This window comes from Paramacrobiotus metropolitanus, unplaced genomic scaffold (genome assembly GCF_019649055.1).
Source record: "Paramacrobiotus metropolitanus isolate TYO unplaced genomic scaffold, Prichtersi_v1.0 Parri_scaffold0000059, whole genome shotgun sequence".
Classification (NCBI taxonomy): Eukaryota; Metazoa; Tardigrada; class Eutardigrada; order Parachela; family Macrobiotidae; genus Paramacrobiotus; species Paramacrobiotus metropolitanus.
In genome coordinates, this window is record NW_026570279.1 from 614,048 (window position 1) to 633,789 (window position 19,742).

At 42.5% G+C, this 19,742-nt stretch overlaps 3 protein-coding genes across 4 annotated transcripts; 2 read left to right on the plus strand and 1 right to left on the minus strand.

The window, feature by feature from the left end:
• Nucleotides 1-2,966: 2,966 nt before the first annotated feature.
• On the plus strand, nt 2,967-10,263 carry LOC129593084 (GRB10-interacting GYF protein 2-like). 2 transcript variants are annotated; one of them, XM_055489273.1, is made up of 9 exons: nt 2,967-3,038; nt 3,143-3,905; nt 4,119-4,498; nt 4,662-5,074; nt 5,366-5,616; nt 5,790-6,043; nt 6,165-7,058; nt 7,196-7,381; nt 10,162-10,263. In XM_055489273.1, exons 2-8 carry the CDS (start codon nt 3,680-3,682, stop codon nt 7,379-7,381), a joined length of 2,604 nt encoding a protein of 867 aa, XP_055345248.1. In that variant the 5' UTR covers nt 2,967-3,038; nt 3,143-3,679; the 3' UTR covers nt 10,162-10,263. The 2 variants fall into 2 exon arrangements, with proteins under 2 accessions (XP_055345248.1, XP_055345249.1); XM_055489274.1 differs by lacking the exons at nt 6,165-7,058; nt 7,196-7,381; nt 10,162-10,263 and having other exon boundaries at nt 2,968-3,038; nt 5,366-5,489; nt 5,585-5,616; nt 5,790-5,926.
• Nucleotides 7,937-9,601, minus strand: LOC129593106 (uncharacterized). The gene is made up of 3 exons (XM_055489296.1): nt 9,516-9,601; nt 8,904-9,350; nt 7,937-8,793 (listed from the first exon to the last, which is right to left on the minus strand). The coding sequence occupies exons 1-3, from the start codon at nt 9,574-9,576 to the stop codon at nt 7,937-7,939; spliced, it is 1,365 nt and encodes a 454-aa protein (XP_055345271.1). The 5' UTR covers nt 9,577-9,601.
• Nucleotides 10,264-11,047: 784 nt separating the features above from the next.
• LOC129593083 (uncharacterized) lies at nt 11,048-18,958 on the plus strand. Its single transcript, XM_055489272.1, has 15 exons — nt 11,048-11,170; nt 11,626-11,715; nt 11,816-11,914; nt 11,997-12,092; nt 12,724-12,997; nt 14,426-14,496; nt 14,561-14,588; nt 14,784-14,857; nt 14,921-14,948; nt 15,148-15,218; nt 15,283-15,385; nt 15,598-15,960; nt 16,352-16,468; nt 16,544-16,627; nt 17,007-18,958. Exons 2-15 carry the CDS (start codon nt 11,668-11,670, stop codon nt 18,845-18,847), a joined length of 3,297 nt encoding a protein of 1,098 aa, XP_055345247.1. The 5' UTR covers nt 11,048-11,170; nt 11,626-11,667; the 3' UTR covers nt 18,848-18,958.
• Nucleotides 18,959-19,742: the final 784 nt, after the last annotated feature.

A 19,742-nucleotide genomic window follows, 5' to 3' on the forward strand; every position in this document is an offset into this window, starting at 1 on the left:
TTTTTGAAGTTGAAATTATTGCAAGGCGATTATGGAAGTAATTTTTTAATTCTGTATATCTGATCCGTATCATGCTACAATCTACATGTATAGCAACCGAAACGAGTCCGGGTGGCGGCGCTCCCACCAAGCGTTGTGTCACCTGACGAACCTGCGAACTGCCCAACGCTGACCTTTCCGGACATCCGCTAGTTCAACTGTGAAGACCTTCCGACCAGCAAACGCTTTGGATGTTCGCATCGTGCCAAGTTCTCCGACAATTTCCGCCCGGTGACGCCGATCAGCGATGAACTCAAAGGGCAACAACGCTCTCCTGACTGCGATGCAGTTCAACCAGTTTGTGTCAACGAACCCGTTCAAACTTCGTGATACAAGGAACCGGTGGGCGAAGAAAGAATTGGAGAAGCGCGTAAAGAACCTGAATAACTGCTTGGATACCTGATGTGCATGCCGCACACGCTACAAAATTAGTACAGTCCGCCCGCCATGGAGAAGATCTGCCAGAAAGCAACGTATATCACCAGTTAAAAAGGGAAACCGCGCCGAACATGATGGTACGAGGCAGCAAAACTCTGCTTGAACCGCATGGTGGAGCTGTACGAGAACTTAATAAAATCCAATTACAGTGTTGTCAAGAGTACACTCAATTCATAGGCGAGAAGGCGGTGGTGGACGCGGAGTTCTACCGCATACAGAAGGCACCGCGGCATACCGAAGTAGACATGGCTGGTAACGGCTGTATGCAGAGAACCTCCCGTGAATCGCCAATGGATAAAGTGAACTTTGCGCTAGCGGACGGCCAACCAAACTGTTAGCAGAAGCACGCAAAGGTCGTTTAACGCATTTCGAACAGTTGCTGGAAATTCGGTGTCTGTAGCAGACGCCATTGAGCGGAAAGAAAAGGCTAAACTGTATCATGCTTAATTTCAGCAGTAGTGTATCGGGCTGCTTAAAGGCTGGTATCATGTACTACTAGCACATCATGCGTGTCCTTCGGAGCCAGTTGCTGCTACAGCCGGCCGTATGATCGGTTTGTCTTGTCAGTGAAATGCATGGGTGCATGTTTGGTGGAGGATAATCTGCGGTAGAAGAGAGGGCGGTGACGACAGCGTTGCAGGAGAAAGTGGAGGAGCTGCAACGGTGGAGGATTGGGATGGTGTGCAAGCTGACGGAAACGGCGGGGCAATGTCGGCCCCGCGGGGCGTTAGCGCTGTTACCGATATTGGAAGGCGATAATTATTATTTGCTGTGGCTGATGCATGGCAAGATCTTTGAATATACTAAGATTCCCGTAACTTTTGCTAGTGCTTTGTTAATGGAAACTTTGTCTTGTCTGAAAAGGCCATGAATGCATACTACTGGCAAAGCATTATACGTACAGATACTTATTAAAGTAATTAAACTGTATGCGCGTTTATTAGGATCAGCTAATCGACCTTCCAAGCAAAGGCGTTGAATCAAGTAATGTAGCAGTACGGACCGTACGGCGTGCGTACGATTCTATTTCCGCGTACAGACGTACAGCATGCTCTAATTCTTATACAAATATAGCAATATGCGTATAGATATCGCAGTTCTCACTGTAGCACTTCGAACGTGATAACCAACCAAATCAAAAAAATTTAAAGTAAGCAGATAAATAAATGTACATAATGTACATTAAAAAGTACATAAAGTACCTGTACGTAGAGTGCATAATGTACATGAAGTACATAGATACTGTGTAGCGTATGTGTAGCTATGTAAGCATTGCTGCAATTTGCTTATTTTTGGGATTTAACAAACTGCGGACAGACTGAGGGTACTTACCAGGACTGAGCTGACCTTTATAACCTTCGAACCTTGATCATATTTTACGGGGTTTTCGCGCGCGCCATGTCTTGGCGACAATAATTAACCGCGCGACATTATTGAAAATCATCCTTTTTCCGTTCAGTGATAATAATAATTCGTTCTTGTTTCCCTGTACAGATTATATAATAATTTATACACGAAAAAATATGGCTGCGTTTTTCACGGAAGTGGCGCATTATATGGCATGTCCGCATAAGTACTCTCAATGTTCGAATAATTATATTCTAACACTGTACAAATGTACATGATCGAACGACCTAGAATTCGCACGGGAAGCCACTCTACTGGGTGGCCAATATTGCGACAAGTGCCCCATATAGAACATTTCCCCATCACTTCGTTATCCAGTTGTAGTCGTTACCTTAGTGCATTTCTACGAGGAAATAAGCTTTTTCTCTTCCCTGAGAATTCCTTTCCATTAGTTTTAAGTGCTGTTTACGCATAATTGTTCCATGTATTTCAAGGCCTTTCTGAGTACTGTTTAAATTGTTTCTTGCGAAATGCGTATTAACTAAACGTTGAGTGAAGTGCCAGTTAAGATCAACGGCAGATAGCTTCAGTGATATAATTATTATTTCTGTAATTTCTGCTTAGAAGCAGTGACCATTTGTGGAGCTAACCACCCACTGCTTATGCTGATAATACTGGGAAAACCATCGCGTTGCTTGCTGTTTACGCATTACAGTAGTGATTAATCCCGGTCTTTACCACATTCGTGTGGCATAGGGCCGCGCTGATCGTGGCAATGCAATTCACTCGAATGATTGTTTCCTTACCTCTGCCAACTAGGGAACCCTTACTGGGCTGGTTACCAGGTGAATGAACGTTGTTCAGGGCTGCAGAATTACTAAGAATCTATGTGCGAAGTACTTACGTTTACTGCGAAATAGTACATAATTATTAAATTATTATCAATAATTATGTACTATAATTATGTACTTTAGTACTATTTCGCAGCAAACATACTTCGCAATTAGTACAACTGTGTAGGTTCCCTCTGCTGGTACAATGTGCGTACAACGCAGTTGTTGTTGCTTCGTAAGTCTACCGCGTACAAGTTTACAACGGTAACTGTATTATTTTCATTTCAACCTTGGTAACACGAAACCACAATTAAGTTAACGCGTCGAATTTTGGAATAAACGTAATACAGCAACATCAGTGAAGACAAGGCTAAGTACTTAGTAAGTATGTGATCACATACGTACTGTACTCGTACATTATGTGAACAGGACTTTACAGTACAATTATTACGTCTGTACGTTATTATCCGCTTTCTTCTTAGTAGAATGCACAAGCGGACAAAACGCTTCTAAGTCCTGCTTCGATCAAAAGCAGGATCCTTCTAACTACACACAAACACACACACACACACACACCCGTGACTGAACATCCGTGAACGAAACGGAGCAACGAATCACATCCGGGTGCTGAGCTTATATTTACTTGTTTAGCACGTTAGTTTTTTCATAATTTTAGCATTTTCGTGCCAGCAAGTTTGCAACAACATCTACCTCCTCCTAAATGGTGCCGATCTGGTGTTAATTAATTTTTAACTAATCTATGGTTTGTCAATCTAATATTATAGTTTGTCAGTTGGATTTTTAACGTCATATAAGCCCTCATATTTATCCGGTGTTCTTGTATAATTTTATTTATTAATTTAATTTGTTTCTAATCTTATATCGGCCCTTTCCCGGTTTATATTATCCAGTGTTCGTTTATTGGTGTTTTGTTTCTAATTTTATATCGGCCATCTGGAGTTAATATATTTAAACCGTGTTATTCTAAAAACTGGAGGGAGAACTACTTCGATTTTTTATCGATGGAGAGTATGGAGAATCCTGATGTTGTTGTGGAATGTCGTCGCGAAAATGGAGTGCGTGATTGTGGCATAACAATAGCAGTTTCAGAAAGTCAAAGGACCCTGGATTTCTCAAGCGCGGGCAGACGGAACGGATGTGTTCACTTCGGCCAAGTCCTCCAAACCCCAGCTTCAGCTGGTTCTTCGAGTCCCGCAACTTTGCTTGATCCCTGCAGTGTCGCTTCAGGTAATTTTGAGAATTACGTATGAAGGTCTGTGAGAGGATACTGGTTCAGTTTTACGATGCTGTTTTACTCGCATAAATAATCCTTTTTCTCAGTCAGGCTGCAATATTATTCGATAATAATGAGCTGGTTTCTTAAACTCATTTGCTACTATTTCCAGTCAGATTTTTATTGTTTAGAATTTCTGAGTTATCCAATATTAACGTAACTTGCAGGTCAACCGGAGTTTATCCTTTCCTCGTCACCGTCCCTCGCTGATACGCAGCCTGTCCATTCCATTCCACGGGCGAAAGATCTCAGCAGCGACCAGTTGAGCCAGGATGTGCGCCACTCTGAGGCAATGGTGGCCAGTCTGGAAAATCGGCTGCTGGAGCGGGAGCAGCTGCAGCGCGAGAGCGGTCAGCAGATGGAAGCGCTGCGCACTGCGTACGACAACGCGGTGGCCGAGAAGAACGATGAGCGGGAGCGGCTGGCTCGGGCGCAGTTTCGGCTGCTGAGTCTAGAGCGCAAGCACCGAGAACATAAACGGGAGTACAAGAAGCTTCTGCAGTCAGCCGAGGAAGAGAGGAAGCGCGGACAGACGGCGTACCAACAGGTCAGTTCAAACGGAAAGCGGCTTTGGTTTTCGGCATCATATATTCCATTGCTGAAACTTAAAATTAATTTAGGTAGACAATCTCGTTCGACTTCAGAATCACCAAATAAAATATTGAATTGAATGTGGTTAACTTTTTATTATTATTTTTTTTTGTGTATAGCTGGAAGCTGATAAATCCGCATCGGAGACCTCTTTGCACTACCGCATCGCAGCTCTCGAAGAGGAACTCTCTTCACTGCGCGAAGCTCACCGCGACCTGAGGACTCAATCCAAACAACTGACTAAGAACAGCCAGGATGAAGTCTCTGTTCTGCGGCAAAAGCTAACGGAAATTGAATCGCTGCTAATCCCCACACTGCAGTGCCATCTGCCCATCGATGAGCGGTGTGCCGGGGATATTCTGCAGACAGGCTTTAATGTGCGAAAAGTCGTCCTGAGGGCGATGCGCGCACTGAGAGAGCTCAAGGCGCAACGGGAAAAGAATGTGGCGCAGGAGGATAAAATCAGCCAAATGAACGCGGAGTTGGCCCCTGTCCGCGTGAAGCGGAAAACCAGCACCATCCAACGCGACAAGTAAGCTAGTCAATCTGCTTTATACTATATAATATTGTATATTGCCGAATTTTCAAGACGTTTTATCTTAAGTTTGGGATGTCCATACATAATATGGTATTGGTAGCAACGTAAGTAACTGATCTTTATTAAGAATATAAGTGTTACTTTTTGTAGTAAGTTAGTTTTTTTTTTATTGCTCATGCCACTTGCAGCTCAAAGACCAGAAATCCACGTCTCGCAGGCGTTTAAATTAGATTCACAACTGCATGTATTGAATTGCACCAAAACTGTTTAACTTTTATTTTGTAGATTGCTTTCTACCGGCGTTGTGACCAATTCCGCCCTGCACCCGGAGGATTCTGTCGTTGTGGAAGTTCTTGGAAGAGACGGAGTGCTTCAGTGTGGAAAAGCAATTGTCCGTTCTACAAGCAAAGTACTCGTAGACTTTTGTTGCGCAAACAAGCGGAGCGAGTGGATTACTTTGGACCAGGCCTTCATATCCCGACTTAATTTTTATTATGGTTACAGTCCGTTACGTGTCTCGTTTTACCACGATCAAGGTAACTTTTAAAAATAAAGACAACATATACAAACTTTTTTTGCGGGATGGTTTTGCACTTTCCTGACAATACTGTAGATTACATTAATAACCATTAATGAAAGTGCACTACCTCTTGTACACTTCGGGCCATAAAATCTGTGATTTAGACAAGGGATTTGTATCGTCTTGCAGGAGTCAATGATCAAGTGGAAGTGTTGATGCAACAGCGCAAAACGGAGCCGTGGAAGTGGCAGCCCGCCACAGTGCTGGTTTTCGACTGGCAGCACCGGCAGTTCGCTTGGGTTGCCATCCACCTGCCTGATGGAGACGTCAAAACAATCGTTGCCCAGGACAGGATTAGACGCCCTGCTCCGAGGATTTCGCTGGCCAGTGAACTTCAAGAGGAGACAGAAGATGGAAACGCGGAGAAATTGCGGCAGTTATACGTAAGAAATTCTTGAATTAAGTGCTTTTTTTAAATTGTTCTCGATGAAACTTTTTAAATTCATCAACCGCTGCTTGCTTTATTTTGCGGGAATCCGTGAGACAAAATAATTGCCATTGCAGAGTAAGACTGTGCTCCGAGGCGAAAATGCATATTGCACAAAGGGAAAGAAACGAGGACACCGAGACGTGTGCCTGGCCACGGCGAAACGTCGAAAGGTGGAACGGGGCTGCAGGGATGCCTTTGCTTCATCAGTGCCAGGAGCGATGCGGCCGATACCTGCGCTTGTACTCGACGATATTAGTGGTATCCGATTCCTGCCAGTGGAAATCTTAGCCGAGGCTCTTCAGTATCTGCACACCGTGGATCAATGTCGGCTGCGGACGGTGTGCGCCGGCTGGAACGCCATCCTCACATCGATCGCAGTCAAGAATGTGCTGCATATCCAGTTTCCTTCCGAACATGCTCCCCGGCGTCCACGCGTACCTTCCGTCGGCAGTGTTTACGTGGCCGTGGCCTGTGCACATCACTGTTGGAGCAACCGCGCGGTTGCCATTGTCGGCTCGCCAGTTGCCGATAATTCTACACAGTTATCTGGACTGGCGAACTGGCCTTTGTGTGATGGGCTTTTTCTTCGCGAGATCATACGAGGCGGAGCGGAGAAATTTCCCAGGAATCTAATTATGAGGGACGTTCGCTTTCACGTTCCGTGGAATTCCAGTGATTCCATCAGCGATCTTTGCTACATGTTTGACTCACTAGTGGCGATCTGTGGCACGCTTATAGTCAAGAACTTTACCTGTGTCTTTCGCCCGTTTTTTCCGGATGGCGGCGTGAGCTTCACCATCCGGATTCCATTTGGGCGCATGAGCAGCGATCGGCGTCTGACTGTCGCCGACTGCTGGAACATGTTTGAGCAACGCTGTCCGCTGCTGGATGATCAACAGAAGAGTGTTTTGTACACGGCGATCAAAGATAGCACTGAAGACGGCCTCCTTGAGAGGAAGCTAGTTATGGTTAGTCTACTGCAATTATTGATCAGTTGAGCGCAAGGGATCTTTTCTAGCAGCATTTGGTAATAATGCTTGTTTAAAAACACGATTGATCATCCAGCGGTTGAGCTTAGGGGTTTACTGTTTTCAGTGTTTTGCAGGTTCTGGATTCATGGCAGTCTGAGGATCCTCGAAAAACTTCCACTTATTTAAAGCCGTTTCCCGAAGGAGGCGATCCGCTTGAGCTCGTCGATGTGAACCGGCTTTCCCGAATGGTCCAGTACATTATGTACTGTGTGATAACCAAGACGATATCCAGCTTCGACATTGCCTGGCCCACTTCTTAGGTAGCCCATGTTCCTTTGTAAGGATTTTCTACTGTCTACTGAATTTTCAAACGAATGCAGGCTGCCACCCCAGAATAATAAGGAATAGGCCCACTTCACGCTGATCTTTGATTGCTTTTCGGTTTATTCTTTTTACCGGTTTGAGCTCCATTTTACTTGGTTTTAGATGTTTACCCGTATCTGAATTGGCTCTAGCAAATCGTTTTTTTCTCGCTTTTCCTTTTGATACCGGTTTAGAGGAGCTTTTTCAAATGCTTGCTTCTCGGTAAGGATGGTAATATCCAAGGGAATGCCTCTGGATATGGGATATATCCAAAATTGATATGGATATATCTACAAATATCTTGGATATATCATTTCCTATCCAGATATATCCATTAAAACGTTTATTTCTGAAAAAGTCTTGAAAAGTCTGAATATTTTATCAAAAAACTTCATAAAGCACATTAACCATCAACACCTAATTCCGAAAGTTAGGAAATAAGTTGAGCTGTGATAAAATAGTGCGTGATTAACAGATAACAAAATTAATCAAAATAATTCAAAATGCAAGATTTATAAAAACAAGTCAGCCAAAGTCACAAAGTCTCCCAGGTCATCCAGAAGCTCCTCCTCTGTTGCGTTCTCAACATAACTTTGTTCAAACAGGAATTCCGCAAGTTCATCCTCGTTTTCCACTTCGTTGTCGGCTACTTCGATGGCAGTAGTTGAACTGACCACAACGATATCGGGATCATCAATTTCGGATAATGTATGCGCTTGTTTTGCAGTCGTCGCGCGCGGCTTGGCTACTTTTACACGGTCTTCTTTCTGAAACTGCATGCGCATTGACGTCAACGCAGAAGCTGTGCGCAAACCCATGCGTGAGCGGCCTTTTGTATGCACGTATCCCATCTGGCTCCAGCCTCTCTCAATGGCAGCCGCATGCACCACGCATGAAAACAAATGGACTGCTAGTCGTGCTAATTCCTCATGTTGATACTTCACTAGCTTCCAGTACCGAACTGTTGTGCTAACTTCCGCCAAACAGTCTTCTCCAAACACATTAGATTTTTCATCGTAATCGACGACGGAGTCCATCAATCGTTTTGGTTTCTCTCCAAATAAACGTGTGTATAAGCCCGACGCCCATTTCCCAATTGTGCCGACGCTGACGCTTTTAGACTTTCTAAACCGATTCATTCGGGTATTTGGGTCTAAAAACATGGCCACCACAATCACGGGAACATTATAAAATCGTTTCCAGCGGCGCTCTAAAGCTGCAAACAATCTGGAAGAAACCGGTTCCGGAAGAGAGCGAAATTTGGCGCAAAGGTCAGCAAAAATGTTTCCAACGTCAGAAAGTGTGCAGTCGTCGCTTTCGGCTTGGCCTTGGGCTTTAACCAGTGATTCTAACAAACTGACCAGTTCATCTTGAAACCGTCCAATGTCAGAGTCACATGCTTTTGACCTTTAAGCAGCAGTGCTTTACGTTTCTCTGTATGGTCTACGGATTTATTAAGGATACGCCCAGACAGAACACGTCTAGATGGCAGTTCAAGGGATGGACGAATTAACCGCATCATTGACTGGAATCTGGCATCTTCCACAGCGGCAAACGGGATGTTACATGAAACGAATGCCTCCAGAATACGGGTCTCAAACTCCGCTTGGTCTCTTTTATCCAGAGGGCGGTCAAAATATGTTTCAGCTGTACCCTGCAGCCGGGGTTTTTTCGTGGGTGGCTCTTGAATGTCTGGTTCCTGTTGTGCCTGCATCCGGCAACGACTTCGAAAGGCATTCTTGTCGGCTTCGCAGACGAACTTGCAGCTGTAGAAGTGGCTCTCCATTCTGCTTTTCTCCCCTCTAATAGACGATGCCGTGTTTTTCTTTGCGAAGCAGGCCTTGCATGTTGCTTGGAAGAAGTTGTTTTTTGCTTCCTTCTCTCCTTTGATAAACTTTTCCCAGATAGCCAAGCGTGGCCCCGTCTCTACAAACACCGCTTATTAAGAGAAATCATGATAGAAATAAAATTAATACGACTTAAAAATTTCGTTAAAGAAATTAAAATTTTCCCTTTATATATTCTGAATGTTTATTAAAGGTAATTAATAGCAAGAAAGGAAGTTTTTTTAACAGTAAAACGCTGCTTTACCTGGTTTGGAAATGCCGGTGTCACCAACTTTCTCGCTACTGGAACTGGAATCGTTATCCATTATCCACCGATACAAAAACTGACGCGAAATGTGAAAGAGTTACTTTTTATAGGCGCGAAGATTTAAAAATATTTCAACGATGATCGTTGAACGATCCTCAGTAATCAAGCATAACTGGTTTAGGCTCGATTAAAAACAACTACAGCGTCTTCAATTCTAAAACTCACAAGAAATGACAAGAGATTGTACAAACAACTTAGACTTGTGCACGGTTGCCCTGCCGGTAGTGCATCCGGTTGAAGTTCGTGCTGTGCCATTGTAAATTTTGTTATTCAGTTCCTCTCCAGCCTGTTGCATGCGTTTTCTCTGTTGTTTCTACAAGTAATTTATTTGCACCCGTCCATATCCTGTTGTATCCTTGTATATCCACCGTATCCGTCAAATATCCAAAATATCCGTATCTTTCGGGACAGCTCGGGATATGGATATGATATTTGGATATTTGAGCTCTGGATACACTTTTGGATATTGGATATTACCATCCTTACTTCTCGGACCTGGATGTGGTGCTTGATATTAATGAAGTCTGCTCTTAAAGTGCCTTAAAGTTTTTGAGACGTTTCCATAGAACCATTTTTGTCTTAGTGGGTATTTATGCGGCAAGTTAATAACCTTGCTGGCATGAAGAAGTGACCCCAACCAAGATTTATTGGAGCAATGGTCCATTCAAGGACTACGCTGAAAAATCCTCAACAACAACCAATACACATTTACGTAAACTTTTGCAACAACTACCAATAAACATTAACGTTTTACAGATTAGGTGAAGAGTAGCTCACCACTGCTGCATTCAGTATACCCTATATTTATGTACGTATACTTATATATACGTTATACACACTGATATTATCGTCATTATATTATTATACTGAATGGCTTTTATACTGACTTACTCTTGCTCAACCGTTTAAAAAAATATTATCCAAGAACAGCATAAACATCATGACCGACAACGCAGGAGCTCAAAGGTCACTGACCGAAAATGTTATAACGGGAGAATTTCTGGACAGATTCAGCGAAAACTTGAAGGCAAAACACCCTGTATTCAACCGCAGTGGTCTGCTGCCTCATCATTCGATTTCACGTCCTAATCGTCCGGAGTGGGAGACACGGGGAAAATGGCATGGCCAAATACATTACCATGATGGTGACACTTATATTTGCTTCTCTGCGTGTCAGTTTGATCAGGATGGGAATCGTGTTGGCAAAATTCACCTGTACGAATGTGTACCCGGTTGCTTCGAAAATTCAGAAATTCGTTACCAAATCTGGGCAAGCTATGGATTGGAAGACGAGGGGAAGCTCAGAATCAAGGTTCATAAGAGACCGGATCAACTTGGTAGCAAGTTTGCGGTCATTGCCATGATACTTGCTTACAATTTCTGGACAGCAAAATTTAAAGACTCTCAAGAAGACCTCATAAAATCCATTTTCGAGAAGCAGTATGGCATGCCAGTGATGAACAGTTTGGCTGAAATCATACCAACTTGGCAAATTTGGCAGACTTAGTTCTACTCCGACTGGCTTTTCTTTGACCCATATCTCGAAAACAGGAGAAATAACTGAAGCCGAAGTTAGAGAATTTGAAATCAGCGTAGGTGCTTTTTGTCCAAGTAGACAACATACCTGATTGATATGATTACACAAAGTTTAATAAGCGTAAGTTAGCTTCCCTGGTCACTCAAAGTCTCAAACGTATGAAATGCGGCGCATATCATTTTATTATACGACTGGAGTACAAGATAAATTTTATCCCAAGTTATATTGTTACTTACCGCATTTATTTACCCGAAGACTATAATGGAGCCGAGCAAATTCGAGCGTTTATAGTGCTACAGAAAGTGTAGTCGTTATTAGCTAGCGCATCGGTCCGCGGATGATTCTAAAGTCCACCTTGCGTTAACATAGCGTTCAAAGTGTGTCTCAGGCACATGAATGCCCTACCAACCATGATATCTTCCCTTGTATCTACTAAGCTAGTGCTGCAACCGGCCACCATAAACGCAAAGCCGTGTCGAGGAAACGAATAAAATTGTTAACGCTTTATAGGCGCGTGAAGCAAGTTCCACAGAATCGAACCAGAATTCGAATATGCAAGATCCCCCAGCTTCCGGGAGCTCAGTGACGTCGAGAAAATCTGTATGTAGAACTGAGCTCTAATCTGATGACGGTGTCGGTTATGGACATGTCATCGGAACCTGGTTGAATCGGGTAAATTTATTAATACCGTTTCATACAGAAATTCGCAGCAATCCGTAAAATAATAAAAAAGAAGGAGACGCGAAAGCCAAAAGGTAGCAAAAATTCCGGAAGCCCCTCAAGAAACAAAAAAATTACTGTACGTTCTAATCTGATCACGATAGCGGTTATGATTTTTGCCCACTGAACATAGCCGAATTCGATAATGGTGAACTTTACAGAAAAAAGCAGCAAAAGGAGAAACAGCATCTGGGACACCAGTTCCAACGGCAAAAGGTAGCGCAGTCTCTGGGAGCCTCCCGGCGGCAGAAGTATCCGTAAGTTCTATTTCGCTAACGGTGTAGTTTTATATACGATCGATCATGAACCAGACACCGAATTTGGTTAGTCGTGTGTTCGCAGTTATGTACCACAGGAAGTTGTTATCTCGCTTCTGCTTTTGAGAGCTTTCAGGCAGGCATAATTAAACTTAAGAGCAAGAACATAATTATGAAAAGTAACCGGAGTCGACCACACGGCTACGAGTTTCGAAAATCCATTGGTCGACTGTTCGTTTTTCAATTAATCTTATTAAGTGCGTAAGTATGGCGCAAGTACGGGCAACAAATAAAGGCTATTAATTTCGCCGCTTGCGATGGTGCTTCCGAGATAAAAACTTCACAACTAAAAGAAACATTGTTTCGAAATTATGTATCGTGTCAGTTGAAGAGAAACTTAGACCGTGGTAGCGGAATCGAAAATAAGAATTTCGAATCTGCCAAGTTGTGGTCGTAAGTACTAAAAGAGAGCGCATCTATCACCGGCCGAGAACTGAATAAATTTAGGTGGAGTGCGAGGATTGCAGCAAAACAACGAATTTTGCGGCGAATATGAATTACCTATAATTACGGACGCACATCACTTTCGCGTTTTTACAGCAGCAGTCACTAGACACTTTTTGTTGATCAGGCGGAAGCAGTCGCCCCGAATAGACTACCGGCGGAAATCCAAGACAATCGACCCTCTTCAAATAACCAGACATGGTCAAAACCTGAACAGGACGCTGAAATAGAAACTCAACAAATAGCGCCTGTTCAACGAAACGAACTGAGGAATTCCGGGAAAAAAGATGTCAGTCCTCAAAAACCTACGTCGGCTCCAACCACACCGGAAACACCGAAGAAATGGTACACGCCAGTTATAGCTTTGTGGAACACAGCCACTGGAAAATCGCCACCCAAAGGTATGATCACGCAAAACTTGTCGAACCTTTTCCACGGTGCATCTCTTCGAAACCCTAATTCGGACTCATTAAGTTTTGTTTATGTGGGCCTGCTTTAAATCATGGGTGTGCTGGCGTAGAACTCACTTCTCCGTAATGATATTAGCCACAGTAATAAATCTTGTGATTACATGGTAAACAGGCTGAAGCTCGAAAGGTTGATACTGCGTAAGCTGTCACCACCAGAGGTGTCAACAGTGTTAAAAAAACCTTACAAAACTAAAAGAAAACTGGAAAAATTAGGCAGAGGAAAGAGAGCATTGACGAAGCTTTAGCACATGATGGTAAAATTTTGACTGTCGGAGTAATGAACTAGTTTTTGGCATAATGCGCGTTCAGTTTTTTCGGGTTTTTTTCTTTAATATCGGTGACTCGAATCATACCTGATTACAATCGGACAACTATTTCAACACCCCGACCATTATCTTCATGCCAGACAGTTTTCCACATTTTCGCTTTAACGGCCCCGTGTAAACCAAATTTCTCCACCTTTTTATCACGTACGGCAAGGTTAGTACACGCTAAACTTTTTCGGGCATGTGTATTTAGTTGTATCCAGAGTATCCCACCGTATCCACAGTATCCTCTGCATATCCTTCATGTGTCCCCCAGATTTTCTTCTTTGTTTTAGTTACTGCAACATCCCACCGTATCTCTGTAGTATCCTTATGTGGATCCCAAATGTAAGTGTAATCCGGATACTCGACGGATAGAGTAAGGATACGTTAAGATACGTTGGGATACTGTAATTACGTACTTTACTTACTTATGACCCTTAAACCTGCATGAAGCAGGATACATGAAAGATACGTAAAGGATACTGTGGGATACGTAGGGATACTGCCATACTGGCTACATTACACTGATGTAGCCAGTAGTGTATACTCTGCACGTATTGCAAATATTGATAAAATGTGGTGATTCCTTTTAATTCGCGTATTCCATAGTATCCCCACGGTATCCTTTGCTTATCCTCCATATATCCCGTTATTATGTTTTCTTAGTGTTCTTTTGTTTTTTAACGGAGTTCATGTCGGATACATAGAGGATACTGCAGAGATACGGAGAGATACGGCAGCAATCGAGGCAGAAGTAAAAAATTGTAAGGATACATGAGGGATACGTAGAGGATGCCGTGGGATACGGCGGGATACTGTGGGTTCAAGCAAAAAAACATGCTTCGAAAAATTTAACGTGTACGAAGTCGTCCATATCTACTTTTAACATACTTCACGACCATGACTTCGGTCGATTATTTTATTTGCCATGCGCATATAACATCAGCAGTAAAAGAAAGACCTCCTAGAGTTAAAAAGTGTTAAAAGGATTGCATCGCGGAAATTTCGGCATCGAATAAAAGATGTCCAAAAAACGTTCACCAAATTTCAGACCCTGGACCGTTGCCAGTAAATAATCCAATTCAACTTAATTCTATGGAGCGCTCTTCTCTATTGATTCCGGTAACAATTTATGCATGAGAGCTATGCAAAGTAAAACAGCTGACCATATTTTGTATCACTTTAGGGCGAGTCCAACCAAAAGAGCGCCATGCGTAAGTGAACAAAGTCAGCAGTCATGTGTTTTTAACATAGATGGACATGGCTTCGGTCGATTATTTTATTTGCCATGCACAGTTAACATCAATAGCAAAGAAAGGTTTCCTAGAGTTTATATCTATGAAGAGAATTTCTTCGCGGAAGTCTCCGCATCATTTAACAGATGCCAAAAAACGTGCATTGAATTTAAGATTCTGGACTGCCGCTAGAACTACGTGATGTAATCCCGCTTGGTTCTATGATGCGGTCTCCTCTACTAACTCCGGTAAAAATTGTGGAGGAGAACTAAGCAAAGTAAAACCGCTAACCATATTTTGTGTAACTTTAGGGCGATTCCAGCCAAATGACAGCCGTGCGTGAGTGAACAAAATGAACAGCAATGGTCACATTTTTTAACATAGCCATCCATGGCTTTGGTCAGTCATTATTTGCCATGCACAGTTAACATCAATAACAAAGAAAGGTTTCCTAGAGTTAAAAAAAATTGTAAACGAATTTCTTCGCGGAAATCTCCGCATCATGTGACAGATATCCAAAAAGTGCATTATATTTTAGATTCTGGACCGCCATCAGTATTTAATGCGAACAATAACGATTCTATGAAGCTCTCTCCTCTAATGACTTCGGTAACATTTTGCGCATGAGTGCTAAGCGGAATAAAACCGCTAACCTAACTTCGTATTACTTTAGGGTGAATCCAACCAAAAGCACGTAATCCATGAACCTATGAACGTGGGCCCTATTGCTTCAACCTCTTGTGGCAGCCCAGGCCAAACTAATTCAGAAACATCCGGTAGGTCTTACGCGCATACGTCGAAAGATTTGCGCCAGATTTATTACTTGAAAAACATCCAAGCGGACAGCCTAGCAGAGCGAAACACATTGATAACGCTAAAAAAGCTTTAGATTTCAGTGAAACGGAGAATTGTACTAAACTATTATAATATTCTGATTCTTGATCCATGTTATGTCGAGCGAAAGATTAACCTATGTCATAATAAGCAGCTGGCGCGGAATGCTCGGAAAACGAGCTGTCAATGGACGCTGCTCAATCGCCAATGGACATCCAATCGTCAGCGGACAGTGATTCATCAGTGGACAGTGATTTCTCAACGGACATGGATGTTCCTGTAGACACTGATGTTTCTATGGACACTAATTCGCCAAAGGACTACGCTCGGTCAAGGGCCCTTGAGTTGTCAGTGCACCCTTTTTGGTTAACGGACACTGACGAGTCAAGGGACGGCGAAGCGTCAAATGACCATGATATGTTCCGATCGCATGTAGAAGCTAGGATGATGATGGCCAGCAATTCAGATGCCAATGATATTTTCGCAGACAAACGTACCGGTCAACCTCGGCCCATCGGTAAGAGAGTTTATTATAACTATAAAGTATAAGCTGACGGAAATGAAAGATTCGTGATCTCATTCAACATGAAAAATCTTACCTTTTTAGCCGCTTGTAAAATATTATATATATATATATATATATATATATATATATATATATATATATATAAATAAAGATGCCCTCACGCACAGTATATTATTGGACGTGAGGGCATCTTTGAATGTTCATATCCGGATTCTAAATCTTTACTGCCACAAAAGAAAAAAACAGACGCACCAATGCCGCTATCCCAGACACAATTATTAAAATCAGTGCCACATTAGAACACCCATATTCGAAAATCCGACCGGGGTTTATAAAAACTTTGTTTGGCGGGTTGGTAATTTGTGACATTCTCTATCTGTAGCTGGAAGTGCACGTACCGATGAGTTCGGTGTATCCCCCGAAGATCTTCCTAACCCTTTCAACATGAACGATGATGAACTGAAGACGTTCGAGGATGCGTTGATGGAGGGCGAAAATGGTAATCATCAGTTCCGTGTTGCTGCGGAAGCAGAGTAAACGTTTTACAACGTTCATAACACTTATATTTCTGCAGACAGTGAACAAAAACGACGTACTCTGGAAGACAACCCAGAGCAATCACCGCCTAATACTGAAGAAATGGGAACGAACCTCCCGGGTAAGTCTTGAATAACGATTAGCGAACCTCGGTATACCGTACACCGTGAAGTGATCCAAAGACGCTGATGCCGCCAAGCGTCAGTCAGCAGCCATGACGAAAGCAGTGCGTTTCGGACAAATTACTATGAAAGTGCACTCGCTTTAATATTGCCGGCACTATCCTACCAAAGCTCAGCATGACCGAAAAAGGCTTTTGCGTCCCCGCTTTCAAAGTCCAGTTCATAGTTCTATTCATAGCAATGCCAGCTATGATCTTATACGGATCAGTTCCGCAACGTGCCAAATTCAATCAGCGCATTGGCGCTTAGTTTAACTCTTTTTTAGAGAAGACCTTTGCTGCGCGTGGTCGATGAACTGGTATCTTTTATTTTTTTCAGTCCAAAGTGCATCAATAAAACACATTGATCTTGACGGTCGACAAGGTCAAATATGCACCATTCCAGCAAAACTTACATCAAATGGGGAGATCGATGGTCCAAGCCCACATGTGGTTTTCATCCGCCATGAAGTTTGGAGACTTTATAAGCACATTCAGTACAAGGTGCATAACGAAGAAGAAAAGCCTGGAATTATCTGCGGGCCGCCTGGTAGCGGAAAAACCACCGCGGCGTTTTGTTGCGCCCTCAATTTGCTCTGGGCTGACAGTGCTGACGTAGGATGGCTAAGAATTAGAGAGCAAGCAACTTCCTTCACAATTATCAAATACGTCAACAATGAGTACCGCAGAACAACTATGTCCCTCGAAACTGCTAATATCTCTAGTGAAATAGAGAGCTTAGAACTACCAGACGTCGATCGAAAATTTATCCTTTTTGTCGATGGCGTGACTGACCGGACAAAAATTTCCAGTTACCCAACTTGGAGTCCCCTTAAGGATCTCGAAAAGGTTTTCGACACTTTCGTCCGATGGCAAAAGGTTTCCACTAAAAACCGATTATTCATAGTCACCTCCATGGGGCTTGTTAGATACCCCGAGGACAAGTTGGAGGTATACTATTACTTATCATGGGATTGGGATGAATACGCTAAAGCAGTACAAATTACGGATTTTAAAAATCGGGTATTAACCTCACTGAGGAAGGACGGAGTGGATTTGAATGACAACGAGAGATTCAATAAAGCACTCCGACTTCGTTATCGTTTCTTTGGCGGAAGTGCTCGTTACATGCTCTTTAAACCATTTTTAACCGCCCTTGCAGAGCTCGATATAGGGCTTTTCGAGGCAATAGGATCATCGATGTGGACAAGGCTCCGGTACGACGCATATACAAAAGTGGTCGACGTCGGTCAGAAGAGTAATCGCCTGTTAGGAAGATGGGTGAATCCGGGCAAGCCGCGAGAGGACAGCGGAAAGTTCGTGTCTGAAAAGGATCACTCTAATCCATATTTCGTCAGCCAATACGTGTGGGCCACTGTTCGACGACTGCAGCTCAGGCGCCCAAAAAGAGTTCGAGCTTCTAAATATGGACAGGATTTTGAATACACAGTTTTAAAACATATCAAGGATTTGCGCTCACACGATTATCCTGGTATGCGCCTTTTGCCAATAACTCGAAAAATATACCAGGAAAAATCTGCCTGGGTACGCTCTGCGTTTTCAAAACCTGCTTTAGAAATCGTTAAACTGGAAGGCAATTACCTCACAGTTTTTCAAACGTTACATGATGCATTTCAACGGATGAATGCCGGCGAGGTATACATATACCCAAAATCGGAAACTCACAAGGGATACGATATGGTGCGGATGGTCGTAATTCGAGGTGGATCAAGTTTACACTTTCAGTTTTGTGATTGCACCGTGGGACAGAAAAAGCACATCAGAGTCCCAATTGATTCGATTAAAACGTTTTTTGACGAAATGCAGAAATTTCAACCGGCAGATCCAAAAGAAAAAAGAATGAACATCGGAATAATTGAAATGAGCTATCTTCTGCCAGCTAACAAAGTTTCTGAACCGGAAGCGAAATTTTCCCTAGTATTCTCAGTACCAATAAGAAAAAGATACTTCGACGAAAAACCAAACCAAAAGAAATCCAACTGGGAAAAACAACCTCTTTCTGCAGAACAACAAGGAGATATGTTCAAGGCAGAGATAGAAAACTACGTAAGCACAAGCAATAACGCAAGCAGAGAAAAAGAGGAAAGCACTACGTTGTTTAAAGAGATGCCCGAAATTATTTTGTCAGCAGTGCGTTACTTTTCTGATAACACACTTTAAATCTAATTTGTTTGTTAATATTTTGGCTGAGAAACAATTTTTAAGAGCAAACGGCACGAGCAAGGTTTTGCGTTTGTACTATTTTCATTTTCATTAAGAAAGGGCATAATGTATGCATCACTCAAAGATTTTTTTAATGATTTGGTTGTGAAACAATTTTCAAAAAAAGAGCACGAGCAAAGTGATGGTTTTAATTTTGTCTGCATTTTTTTGACAAGACAGTTGACCATCTCTAGAAATTACAAGAAAGTCACGAAACCAAAACTGCTACCCAATAAAAACGTAGCGAAATAGAAGAATTTTCTTCGCTATCGAAGAATTATCTTCGTTATCGAAGAATTTTCTTCGCTAGAAACATGTTTTAGTCTAAATTCAGGTTAACTTGTTTAAACAGAAAAACAGAATGAGGAGACCACAGTCACTTGTATTCTAAGTATGCAAGTTCCTTCGCATGCTGTTTTCGTAATAATTAACATAATTATACTTCTGGCTAGAAGTTTATTGCAGAATTTTGCTTAGCAACTGTGAGCACGAAAGGGAGTATCGTTCTACCGACTCAACTGCAGTTTTTAAAATATTTAGGATTTCTACGGCAAAATTTTGCTTTGTAAGTACTTAACAAGGTAGCCTCGCGCATCCGCGCTAGGCACTTAAGTACTGGATAGTATTGGCTTTGTTTTGGAAAGGTCATTATAAATATGTAAAGGCTGACGTTCGGAATTTCTGAAGTTCTGGGAATTTTAATTTTTCACGTTATGAAGATTCTGATTTTCTGATGTTCTAACGTTATGACCTTGTGACGTTTTTAGGTTTTTACGTTCTGACGTTCTGACGTTCTGACGTTCTAACGTTCTAACGTTCTAACGTTCTAACGTTCTAACGTTCTAACGTTCTG

Bases quoted from the DNA above. Each gene is read 5' to 3' on its own strand.
- LOC129593084 (XM_055489273.1), top strand. From the start codon at position 3,680: ATGGAGAGTATGGAGAATCCTGATGTTGTTGTGGAATGTCGTCGCGAA. The intron at 4,499-4,661 runs GTCAGTTCAAAC...TTTTGTGTATAG, and splicing joins GACAGACGGCGTACCAACAG to CTGGAAGCTGATAAATCCGC. The intron at 5,075-5,365 runs GTAAGCTAGTCA...TTTATTTTGTAG, and splicing joins AGCACCATCCAACGCGACAA to ATTGCTTTCTACCGGCGTTG.
- LOC129593083 (XM_055489272.1), top strand. From the start codon at position 11,668: ATGCAAGATCCCCCAGCTTCCGGGAGCTCAGTGACGTCGAGAAAATCT. The intron at 11,915-11,996 runs GTACGTTCTAAT...TGAACTTTACAG, and splicing joins CAAGAAACAAAAAAATTACT to AAAAAAGCAGCAAAAGGAGA. The intron at 12,093-12,723 runs GTAAGTTCTATT...TTTGTTGATCAG, and splicing joins TCCCGGCGGCAGAAGTATCC to GCGGAAGCAGTCGCCCCGAA.
- LOC129593106 (XM_055489296.1), bottom strand. From the start codon at position 9,576: ATGGATAACGATTCCAGTTCCAGTAGCGAGAAAGTTGGTGACACCGGC. The intron at 9,351-9,515 runs GTAAAGCAGCGT...CGGTGTTTGTAG, and splicing joins CACCGGCATTTCCAAACCAG to AGACGGGGCCACGCTTGGCT. The intron at 8,794-8,903 runs GTGTTCTGTCTG...GACGGTTTCAAG, and splicing joins CCTTGAACTGCCATCTAGAC to ATGAACTGGTCAGTTTGTTA.